The 12,670-nt window shown below is 41.9% G+C and overlaps 1 protein-coding gene across 6 annotated transcripts in view; it reads right to left on the bottom strand.

Moving 5' to 3' along the window:
* STAG1 (STAG1 cohesin complex component) overlaps positions 1-12,670 on the bottom strand; it is a 178,718-nt gene that overhangs the window by 127,512 nt on the left and 38,536 nt on the right. For all 6 annotated transcript variants that reach the window (XM_068145373.1, XM_068145377.1, XM_068145378.1 and 3 more), the window contains one exon: positions 5,688-5,822. In XM_068145373.1, the coding sequence (XP_068001474.1) occupies positions 5,688-5,716 (29 nt within the window). In that variant the 5' untranslated portion in view covers positions 5,717-5,822. The remainder of the gene's footprint in view (positions 1-5,687; positions 5,823-12,670) is intronic.

Genomic DNA, 12,670 nt, shown 5'->3' with positions numbered 1-12,670 from the left:
TAGTAGACTGCTTTACAGAAACTGAGACGCTTCAGCAAGCCAAGAGCGACACAGATCACCCACGCTCTCTGGGGTTCTGTTGTGTCAGGGCTTTTTTGGGGTTTGGTTTTGTGTGGGGGCATTTCTGGTTTTGTTGTTGTTGTTTTGTTTTAGTGAGGATACTTCACAGATTTGCACTATCACCAAGAAAGCTATTTAGCACTGCAGAAAGATACAACCATCATAGTATGACAATCAGAAATGTTCTGATACTTGACTGAAATTGCTGTATTCTTCTAGGTCTATTTTAAGTCACCTCTGCAGAACTTCAATGAACTCCTAATATTAAGATATTGTTTCCCAATTTGCAAGCACAGAATCACCAAAGCGTCCACAGAAACATTTACAGAAGCTAGAAAAACAGTAGAATATGTATAAACCTCCTTTTTTGGAAGGAATTTCAATGGATTAGCTCTAAATCATTAAACTGTCAGGGTTGTAAGAGACCTTAAGGATCATCTAGCTCCAACCCCCCTGCCATGGGCAGGGACACCTCACATTGGATCAAGTTGCCCAGAGCCACATACATCCTGGTCTTAAAAACCTCCAGGGATGGGGCTTCTACCACTTCCCTGGGCAACCTGTTCCAGTGTCTCACCATCCTTATGGTGAAGAAATTCTTCCTGACATTCAATCTAAATCTCCTCTCTGCTAGCTTGGATCCATTCCCCTAGGCCTATCACTATCCAACACCCTAAGAAGTCCTTCACCAGCTTTTTTCTAGGCCCCCTTCAAATATTGGAAGGTCACAGTAAGGTCTCCTCAGAGCCTTCTCTTCCCCAAACTCAACAATCCCAACACTCTCAGCCTGATCTCATAGGAGAGGTGCTCCAGCCCTCTGATCATCCTCATGGCCCTTCTCTGGACACACTCCAGCATGTCCAGATCCTTCCAGTAATAGCGGCTCCAGGACTGGACTCAGTATTCCAGGTGAGGTCTCACAAGACAGGTGTAGAGGGGGAGAACCATCTCTTGACCTGCTGGCCACACTTCTCTTTATGCAGCTCAGAATGATTGATTTTCTGGGCTGCAAGTGCAGACTGGCAGCTCATATTGTGGTTCTCATCCACCAGTACTGCCAAGTCCTTTTCTTCACGGTTGCTGTCAAGCCAGTCACTGCCTGGCCTGTATCGGTGCTTGGGATTGCCCCAACCAAGATGCAGAACTAACACAAACCAGAGAACTAGACACCCTAGATTAAAAAACACTATTCAAGTACATTTTGGTTCCCACATAACACATGCTTGTAAAACATGATCTCTACAAAATACTGAAAATTAAAGAGTGGGAGTGGCTGCTTTTCAGCTTCCTAAAACATGAGATTTTGAATACTCCATTTTGAGTGATGAACTTTAAAAAGCCTAAAGCCAAACAAAAAGCTACCCCACATGCAGTTCAAAAGTATTTAGTAAAATACTGCATGCAGTTTAATTATTAAGCTCCTTCCCTTTTTTGGTCTTAAACCTGATAACCATGCTGATAACTCATTTTTCTGGTAAAACTGGTTGGCTGGAATTTTTGGGGGGAAAGGCTCAATCAATCAGCACTAAAGGTGAGATCCAGCTTCTCTAAATTGGAGACATATAGCATGTAGACATTGAAAATGTTAAGGGGCACATACCTCATGATAAAGTCAGTGTCCAAAATTGGTCAGACAATTTATCCTTTATAATCTTCTAACATCCAACCTAAACCTTCCTTGGTGCAACTTGAAGCCATTTCCTCTTGTCTTATCACTTGTCACTAGGGAGAAAAGACCAAAGCCCACCTGGCTCTGACCTCCTTTCAGGTAGTTGTAGAGAGCAAGAAGGTCTCCCTTCAGTCTCCTTTTCTCCAAATTAAACAACCCCAGTTTCCTCAGCTGCTCCTCACCAAACCTGTTCTCCAGACCTTTCACCAGCTTTGTTGCCCTTCTCTGGATACACTTCAGCACCTCAACATCTTTCTTGTAGGGAGGGCTCTACACAGACCCCAGTACTCAAGGTGTGGCCTCACCATTACTGAGTACAAAGGGATGATTACTTCCCTGAATCATGCAACTCCTGCACCAAAACTCCCTTCTCCTGCAGCATGGAGTCCCTTTGTTTTGAGATGTACTGCCAAGGCTGTACAGCTGCTCTACACACACACACACCCCCCCCACAATCCCCACCCCCCAATTTTCTTCTTATTCCTGAACTCAGAGAAGATACAAAGTGTCTCTAACTGCCTGCAGCTCTGTCAGGATTTTAACACTCACTGAGCAGAGAGTCTGGACAGCATCCATCTCCTCATTCCCTACACATCTTGCAGAACTGCTAGAAAGTAATTTATCTAGTGGCAATCATTCACATCTTAAGAGATCAAAATTATCCTATCACTATCTTACATGTGTGTCACTATCAGCTGAGGGGAAAACATAAGCTTAGTCACAATTTCTCTTTCCTGAAGCTGTTGGAAGGGAAAATAATCTGGGCCTAAGGAAACTGCTTCATCTAAGAATAGAAGAGATGCTGGTGCCTAAGGCTAAATCTTTCCTCTTAAAGACACCTCTAACAGGATGAAAAATATGGTAGAGTGTGAAACACCTACAAGAACAGGGTGGGCAGGAGAAGGCAGACAACTGAAAAAGTCTTTTAAGGTCTTAACTTTATTCTGCCTTTCTTTCTGTTGTGACACTGAATTATACTAGAACAGCAGCAGTAACTCCAGGATCACCCCCTAAAAACTCTGGGTATCATTCTGATGTTATCATAACTAGCCATTGAAACTAGCCATTTGGCAATGGAACAAGGGATTACTGGACAGTCCCTTACCATGCCATGCTTCTGAAGCACCCATTTCCATTGACACAGTACATTTCACATCTCTGCAAAATAAATGAAAACAAATTTACCTTCCTTCCACTACATAAAGCCACAGCTATAAAGCTTATACCACCTCCCTTAAAAACACATCATACCAAAAAACAATATTCATGTTTTGTAACTGAAAACACCTTTATGAGGTTTTATTGATGACGTTGCTGAGGTAGCTCAAGGTTCTGGCAGCGATAAGTTCAGTGATGGCTACCACCAGAGTCAGCCTTGTGGAGACACCAAAAAAAAAAGGCATTCATGAAGAAAAATGGCTAAATGCACAGGCTCATGAATCATGGATGAATCAGCTCTCATGGTTGATCTTCAAAATCTAAAGAGGAACATGCCTCACAATAAGTATGAGTCACCCCATTGAGAGAAGACTTGTAACAGTCAGTCACCCGGGTCAAATACACCAGAGGGTGGAGATTTTTTCCCTTCATCAGAAACACTACTAAGTTAAATCCTGCCTTCACTGCATTCTGAAGCCAACTCTGTGAATCCAGAAGGATTAAAGACTTCTCCTTCCATATTATGACAACAGAGAAGAACTTGGGAGACAATATTTGATATGATCCCAAGCAAAGTACCTTATCAGACCAAACTGACTTTAGGAGTCTTTGTTTAAAAGGGGTAACTGAAAAGATTAGCAGATGTTATGAACAAGAATAAACAAGGTACAGGAGTTGTAGATTACAATAATCCTTCAAAACAGCCTATTTAAGAGCTAGAAAGAAAACCTTGCCTTCTGTGTGTGGAACCAGACTGTGGCTTCCCAAAACTAAATGTGTGAAGCCAATACCCCTAAACCAAAGGCTATTTCAGGTTCTCATCCTTAGGCCAGATTTGTCTCCTGATAGAAATCTGGTTGGGACCTACTGAATTAGAGGCTGTCACTTACTTGGCTTAGACTTAGTGTTCTGAGTCTCAAAACCTTTACATGAAAATCCTGTTGAGTTTCCTGTAAAAAGTAAGACTTAGTCTTGTTTATGAGCAACTAAAATTATCTAATACTGATGATACCACATCACCCTTTTGCACAGTGGCAATAATTATTCCCATCTCTGCTAGAAAAAACCAACTTGCATGTTTGCTTTCACTTTCTTAATGTTGCCTAATATTGGTGGTTCACAAGCTTTTCATTCAGAACTTTTGAACAAGGCATCTGATTCAATCTTTATATTGAAGAATACACTGACATCTTTAATGTCCCTCAGATTTTTTTAGTTGGTGTGTAGAGTTACCAAATCTACTAATATGCACTTTTTTCACCCTAAGCTCTACAATAATTCAGTCACTTCTTAAGGATAGTTAGCTTCTTCAGACTGGGAACAGGAATATCCTTTTCCTACTGTTGTCTTGACAGAATTTCCTAGGGTTTTGTCCTTGGCACATTTCACAAGCACACTCTCCTTGCTTCTTCAATGTGGCACATCCAGGAAAATATGAACTGAAAAAAAAAAATTCTCCACAACCACCCTCAAAGCTAACCAGAACTCCCCCCACTGCCCTGGGTTGTCCTTCCTGCATTAGTTTTACCCATCAGGATCATTCCTGTGTTTACCCACAGCAGAAAGGAACACTTTTCAAAGAGCTTTTAAAGATTTTAGCAGGTTATAACTAAGATCAGACAAATAATTCTGCAACCATCCAAGCATAAAGTTTATTTAAAAAGGGCACCTGAAATCTTAGTTGTGGAACACCACTCTACCTTGATCAGACATGTGAACAGACATTCATTCCAGCTAAAAAAATTAACATTAGGTAACTAGTGAATGTAATTCATTCTATGTGGTGGCACAGGTGGGCCAGAGGAGCTGGGTTGGCCCTTGTGAGAGCTCCCGAAAGAAGGGTTGAAAGCCTGGAGGGGTGAGAGACGAGCTCTCTGAGCCAGCAGGAAGAAGGCACCCAAGCACAGCTGGCCCCAAGGATTCCACACAGGAGCAGGAATCCACTCATCAGCCCTTGGAGGGCTCCATGACAGGGGTGTGAATAGAGGAGTCAGGAATGAAGGAGTGAAGGTGAACTAGGGAAAAAGGGAGGGAGGAGAGGGAACACATTTTTGGTTTTGTCTCCGTTTCACACAATCATCCAAATCTTTAAATGACAATAATTTTCTACAAGTCAAGTCAGGTCTGCCTGGGAGGGCAACTGGGGCAACTGGTAAGTGATTTCTCTGTTTTTATCTTGCCCCACAAGCTTTTTCATCTTGTTTTAATCCTGGTGCTCTGTTGAGGAATGGAGAGTGGCCAAGGGGGTGTCTGGTGCCCATGGCCAGCCCAGCACATAACTGAAGCTTCATTTTGTTCCTTTTTCTAAAATTCTGTTCTGAACTCCACTCCAGCTCCTCTCATTTAGACTTCCACTCTCTTTCCAATCATTCACTTTATTCAGGCACAGTGATGTTCCCATTTGTATAGGCCTCTCTTCCCAGCAAGATCAAAACACATTAATGCCACTTGCTGTCTTCAACTGTAGAAGCCAAAGGCTTTTTGCACAATAAATACAGCTCATTGAAAAAGAGAGCATGCAACTGGAATATACAAACATGGTCATTATGAGAAGCCCATACACATTTCTGAATTCTCACAGCACTCAGAAGCAAAGACCAGTTTGCTTTCCACAGCAAAGTTAAATCTCCATACATGTGAAGTATCTTCTAGATCCTTTTATTTCTTTTACACAGTTTTTCAGCATATGACAACGCAGGAGGCACTTCTCTCAAGTTTGTGCTTGATACTTGTGATCACCTCTCTGTTTACTTCAACCTTTTTAGAACTGAAGATTTCAAATACAGAGAAACATACTCACTGTAGTACTGGCAAATCTGAAGTAATCATTTTTGCAGCACTCTTGAAAGTAAGAGCTACATAGAACTTCTTCTCAAAGTTATTATAAGACAACTACTTGGAGACCTCTTTCATGAAGCGAAGGTCAAAATCTAATCTGCAAAAGAGAGAGAAAAGCAATTTGTTAATATGATTCCAAAACAGTCATACATTGAATAAAAAGCACTGTCAACCAACATGATCCATTTTGAAGTAGCATCCATACTAAACTACACCAGTTTTAGAATGGATGATCCCCAGGACATCCCCAGCTTAACAATATTCTATTCTTGCACACAATTTTTACAATTCTGTTTAGGAAAATTTACCTTGTTTGGGTTGTTGCTGCTTTTTAAATCACACAGAATATTTTGCACTACCTCCCCTATTTGCTTATGGTAACTCTAATGTGAAACCACAAACAGAACTCTAATAAAATGTAAATAAATGAGATACATAAGGCTAAGCTATCAGAGATTGTGACCATCTTAGATTAAACTCCCAGGAGAAATGTTTGGTTTCATGAAAAACAGCCTTTCCTAGTTTTGAATCAAGACAAGAGTTCTGCACTGAAATCACACAGGTTTTGATAAAACAGGTAAAAGAATCTTTCTGGTAACATTCCTTTTAGTGGAACTCCCATCTGTTCAACCAGACTCTTTGGTTCACAGCTTTATGTGACTAGGTTTCATGGAACAGTGAGAAGCTGTGCAAATGTCTAACTGCAACATGAAGTATTTTGACCCAGAGAAGCTCAAGTTGCAAGTTGAAAGAATAAACTCGACTGCAATAGTGGTACCATGACTCCCACTAGTAACATCTAACAGATTAATCAAGGAGCTGACTAATCACAGCAGGCATGACTATCATTAAATAGCAGCACCACGTGACAGATGCAATTTTATATGTAATAAAACAGAGCTGCCATCCTATTCATCCATAAATGTGAGTCCTGGAGAAACTAAAATGATTAATTTCTTTCTCCCCTTTTATAGATCCTAGAGTAATATAAGTAGCTGCACTGAGCAGTGTAGTTACAGAATCACAGAATGGTAGCTTTTGGAAGGGACTTCCAGAGATGATTTAGTCCACACCCCCTGCTAGAGCAGGGTGACCTATGCAGGTTGCAGAGGTGCTACCTGTGCTATTCCTGTAACTTGTTCCCATAACAACATTTGTCAATCAGAGACACTGGTCATTATTATGTTGGTAAAGGAGGCAACTACTCTTAAGAGGGGAGTGACACATCATAAAGCAGCCATTTGAGACATTTTAAAGAATTTATTGTGAGCAGACACAGCACCAAACTGAAGTTTTGAGTTGATTTCCTGTACAAGGGAAAAAGGTTCACCACACTGGAACCACAGACACTGACAGTCACAAAATAACAATATTTAGGTGGAATATGAAAAGAACGACTCATTAAATCTGCAAGAGAAGAAAGCAACTTTTATTTAAGCTGCTCTAAATACTTTTTCCTCCTGCCATGACAACTACATGCACTTATTTTTGTAATAGTTTAAAACAGAAGGAAAAAAAGCGTATTTTTTTAATCAACACACAAACACTCCCAGACACACACTCTTGAGTATGTAACTAGACCTCAGACAAAACCCACCCACCTTGGCTCTTCATATTAATTCTAGCGGGACACTGGGCATCAATCTTACTTTTCAGAAGAACTTGAAAAGTTCAAGAAAATCTATGGGCATTTCATGTGAGGTATTTCCCACAGATGTTCAAGTCATCCTGCACAACTGTTATGAGGAGTTGCCTTTTTTAATTTTCTTTTTCCTAACATAGTTATCACCCTTCACAATCCTTGTGCTGTGTAAGCCCAGAGAGAGCAACCTGCAGCATGCAACTGCTCAAGAGAAGGCATAGTTGCTCAGAGATAAATGATTAGAAAAGCAAAGTCCTGGCCTAAAAGGAAGTATGGGGTGAAGGGTAGAAAGAGCCAGAAGAGAGAAGCTGGTTCAGAAGAACTAAAGAAGCTGGACCTACAGCCTTGACATGATGGCAATGACAGACAACCTGACAAACAGGGAACTGCAAGGTCCTGAGGTATTTCCTCAATGTCCTTGTGCTAAACAGGAAACTGCAAAACAATGCTGGGGAGGAAAAAAAAAAAATAAAACCCTTCAAATGTGGTTAGGTCCAGACTGGACCATCCAGAAGATGACCGAGTTGCTGATGAGCCAGAAAATGAATGACTCAGAGCTGCAAGCCCAAAAAGAAAAAGTACAATCCTGCCCATGCTGTAGGACTGACCCAAAGTGGAAATCTTAAAAGGCATGGAATAACACTCCCTGTTCCACAGTCCCTGTTACCTGTATCCCTCACATGTGTCCAATACAGTCTTGCCCTTAACAGTCTTAGGATAAGTGCCTTGCAACTTACCTCAAGAGTAATATTCCTGTATGCTCACAAAAGCACCACCACTTGCTTCCCAATTCAGTCTTAAATTATCACCCATGCTTCTTAGGCTTGGTTAGGAAATAAGGCACTGCAGTGACTAATGCAAAGCTGTACGTGCTTGAACACTGCTCTCAATTTAGCCATGTAATTCAATTAACTTTGACAACTGTGGAAAAATCATTGATCCTTAAGGACTACACAAACGTGAACCTTCACATTTTTCCTGGCTCTAATAACAGAAATACCTGCTCCTTAGAGAGGATTTTCATATAAACATGAAAAAATCAAGTTCTCCTCCTTTGTGTCATTCAACCTGAGAATGGATAAAAGATACTGAAAAGTTGAAAGAGATTCCCATTTTGTCACCTCTACCCTCAAGGAGAAAAGTGGCAGAAACTCTTCATACTTCTGCGTTTTGAGTTATTGAAGTTCTAAACACCATCAGGTTGTACAAGTTTAACTGGCAGTCAGCTGCTTCTACTTTAGGCATTAAAAAAAATAAACTGATGCTTCCATTTAATCCCAGTTTTAACCACCTTAGCATGTTTGCAGGTTTTTTTTTAATCTGCACATTATCCTTCAGGATGACAAGTTTATGTTGGCACAGTTAAAAATGGCACGGAGGTGAATATAAAGCAGGAAAGGGAAGAAATGCTTCAGCTGAAACATACAACAAGAAAACTAGTAGATGTGAAAAGCAGCCTTTTCTACTAAGTTGTCAGTTTTATGGGTTTTTCCTTGATAAGTATCTCATAATGAGCTCAGCTTTACAAAATGCTCTACAATTTTCTAACAAAGAATCCAAGACATCCATTCCTTCAATATTTTCTGTAGTTTCTACTAACATGAAAAGCTACCTCTAATTTTTGCAGTCTTTAAATTGCTTATTTGCACCTCTGGTGGCCAGACTTAAAAAACAAACTCACTCCCATCTCAACTACTACATTTAGCAGTAAAAGTTACATCATTACGAACTCCATTACCCAGAAGGTATCCAAAATAAAAGGTAACTGGTATTCCACTGACTCCACTCAAACCTTTTCCTTGTTGACTAAGAGGCCTTGACAGACAATAGTTCACACTAACAGAGCTGTACCTTCTGCTGCCTGCATGTCAGAACTTCATTTTCTACCTAAAATTACTTGCCTTTCTCCCTTGATGCTCCCTGTTATGTCTTTTCTTGCAGTCTGAAAAATGATAAGAGCCGTACACTGCTCCATCCCACTAAGGCCCATAGGCAATTTGAGAACTCCAGATGTACAGCTTGTGTAGATGTGAAACAGAGTGGCTTCAGCTGAAAAAGACCTTTAAGATCCTTGAGTCCAACCATTATCTAACTCTACCCAGTCTGGTGGTAAACTTTGTCCTTCAGCACAGTTTTGGGACCAACAGTTGGGACAGCAGCTTTTCTAAAACAGACCAAGTAGACAACAACTTGAACACAAGCCAGCAGTGCACCCTTGCTGCAAAAGCCTTGATGGGGTGCTTGGTGCCATGGTTTACTTGTTTAAGTGGGTTGGATTGGTTGATGGGTTGGACACAATGATCCTGAAGGTCTCTTCCAACATGGTCTATTCTATTCTATTCAAAGCAAAGAGCATCTCCTGGGCTACTTCAGGCAGAGCACCACCAGCACATTGAGGGAGGTGACCCTTGCCCTCTGCTCAGAACTGGAGCACTGTGTCCAGCATTGGGCTCTTCCATACGTGAGAGACATGGACACATTTTGGTTTGCAGCAAAGAGACAATTTTTAGCAGTATGGTTTGACTCAGTCTTTCAGAAGGAGTTACCAGAACAGGAGGTTGAAGACAGACAATTGTTATTTCCCTCAGATCACATCAGTAAGAATGTACAGAAAAGGGTAATTAAGCTCACAGAGGTAACATGCATAATACAAGGAAAAGGAGACCAAGAAGAACCCAAGACTGCACACAAAGTTAAAGCATTTAGTAGATGTCCATCACTGACTATAGCTTCTTTTTTTTTTTTTCCCCTCTAAAAGTATTTCCAGACATGTTACACATCCATGTGGGAACAAGAACTATCTCCTGGCAGCCCCTAGCTGGTCATTTAATGCTGCCTTCAGTTCCAGTTCTCCCCTCTGTTGCATCAAGAGGTAGAACAGACTCTACAGGCAAGACAGCTTGTGGCTGCTGCTTCTCACCAATTGCTTTTAGCCTAGAAAGGTCCTGCCCAGTCAGACAGAAGAATAATCTCAAGTCTCACTTTCTAGTGATCAAGGTTATTCCGTGCTCCTCACAATTACCGATGCTAAACCTCACACTGAGAGGTTACGCAAATCACTTCCTGAAGAGCTGGGAATAAACTTCTTAAGTCACAAAAACCTCCAGGTCATACTATCACATTTCTAACACTTCATCTTCTGTCAAAAAACTGCATCAACTGGCAAAACTAATCAGTTTTTCTCTATCTTCTGCTGCCCTTTCCAGAAGATTGTCACTAATTCCTGTACCATGCATGTCTGTGCTGTGGCACTGACACTAAGATCACACAGGAAAGCTGACACAGTCTTGTGACAATGGTTGTAACAGCCTAGTTGATTCAAATGTCACACATCACTGAGGATTTTCTTGGATCACCTCCAGTATTTTACTTCAGTAGTTTTTAACTACATTATCATATACTGTTTTCCTATAATACCTAGGATGGTTAATACTAAAGGCATCAAATCAAGTGCTCTGTGCAAATACAGCCTGTTGATATGTCCTGCTCATGGACAGAAATTCTATCCTTTTGGATAACTTTTTTTAAATCAAACAAAATAACCTGATGGACTAAGAATATGCAAACAAGGTTTCCTTCCCTTCATTATTCTTACACTCTTTCAGATGTAATTGCTCCTCATTCTGCAGACACCCAGCGAGACACTTGACCTGATTTTCTGCAGCACTGAGCAGTCACAACTGACTGAGATCACTGGGGGCTATGGGCACTCTGTCATTCATAAGGCAAATAATTATGGTCTGATTGCACAAGAGTAACAGTTAAGGCACTGAGTTTTCATGATAGTCAAACATCTGGATGATTTAAGTCTGAATTAACAACTTGCTCCTTGCCATCTGTCCATTAGGATTAACATCAGCTATCTGCTAACTTCCTATCTACTTGAACATAAAACACCCATAATAAAAAAATAAATCCAGAAAGCTAGGTCCTACTATTCTCCAACTGTAGGTCCATGAAGTCTTCTGCTTCTCCATACTTACATTTCCAAGACTCAGAATGAGTCTTGAGAAGATAAAGCCCACCAGACATTTTGTGTCATTCTGTAGTTTGACAGAATGGTGGGGGTTGGAAAGGACCTACAGAGATCATGTAGTCCAACCTCCCTGCTAAAGCAGGGTCACTAAATCAGGCTGCAGAGCAGCACAATGACTAGGTGTGCTTGGAAAATCTCTACAGGAGGAGATTCCACAGTCTCTCTGGATAGCCTGCTCCAGTACTCTGGTACCCTTCAAATAATGAACTTCTTACATTCAAGTGGAGCCTCTTGTGTTCTAGTTTGTGCCCATTGCCCTATCTCTGGGCACCACTGAAAAGAGCCCAAGCCCCGTCCCCTGGACCTCCACCCTTTTAGATATTGATCACCATTAAGAAGATCCCCCCTCAGTCTGCTCTTCTCCAGGCTAAACAGCCTTAGGTCTCTCACCTTTTCCTTGTACCACAGACCTTCTATTCCCTTAACTATTCTTGTGGCCCTCCACTAGACTCTCCCCAGCAGTTCCCTGTCTTTTGAACTAGGGAGCCCAGAAGTGGACACAGTATTCCAGGTATGACCTCACCAGTGCAGAGTAGAGAGGGAGGACAACCTCCCTTAACCCGCAGGCTACATTCTTTTTAATACATCCCAAGATACCATTGGCCTTCTTGGTCACAGGGGCACACTGCTGGCTCATGGAAAACTTCTTGTCCACCAGCACTTCCATGTCCTTCGTTGCAGAGCTGCTTTCATTGGCCTCAACAACCCCATGCAGTGCTACAGCCTGGGGTCAAAGTGGCTGGAGAGTGGCAGAAAGGGACCTGGGGGTACAGGTTGACAGCAAGCTGAACAAGAGCCAGTAGTGTGCCCAGGTGGCCAAGAAGGCCAATGGCATCCTGGTCTGTATCAAGAACAGTGTGGCCAGGGAGGTCATTCTGCCCCTGTACTCAGCACTGGTTAGGCCACACCTTGAGTACTGTGTCCAATTCTGGGCCCCTCAGTTTAGGAAAGATGTTGATTTTCTGGAATGTGTCCAGAGAAGGGCAACAAAGCTGGTGAGGGGTTTGGAGCACAGCCCTGTGAGGAGAGGCTGTGGGAGCTGGGGGTGTTTAACCTGGACAAGAGGAGGCTCAGGGAAGACCTTATTGTTCTCTACAACTACCTGAAAGGAGGCTGTGGCCAGGTGGGGGCTGGTCTCTTCTCCCAGGCAAGCATCACCAGAACAAGAGGACACAGTCTCAAGCTGCACCAGGGGAGGTTTAGGCTGGAGGTTAGGAAGAAATTCTTCATCGAAAGAGTGATTGGCCATTGGAATGGGCTGCCCAGG

This window comes from Melanerpes formicivorus, unplaced genomic scaffold (genome assembly GCF_026170545.1).
Source record: "Melanerpes formicivorus ecotype bairdi unplaced genomic scaffold, bMelFor1.0.p_v2 SCAF_12, whole genome shotgun sequence".
NCBI lineage: Eukaryota > Metazoa > Chordata > Aves > Piciformes > Picidae > Melanerpes > Melanerpes formicivorus.
Note: the sequence above shows the minus strand (reverse complement) of the source record. Positions and strands in the feature narration are given on the sequence as shown.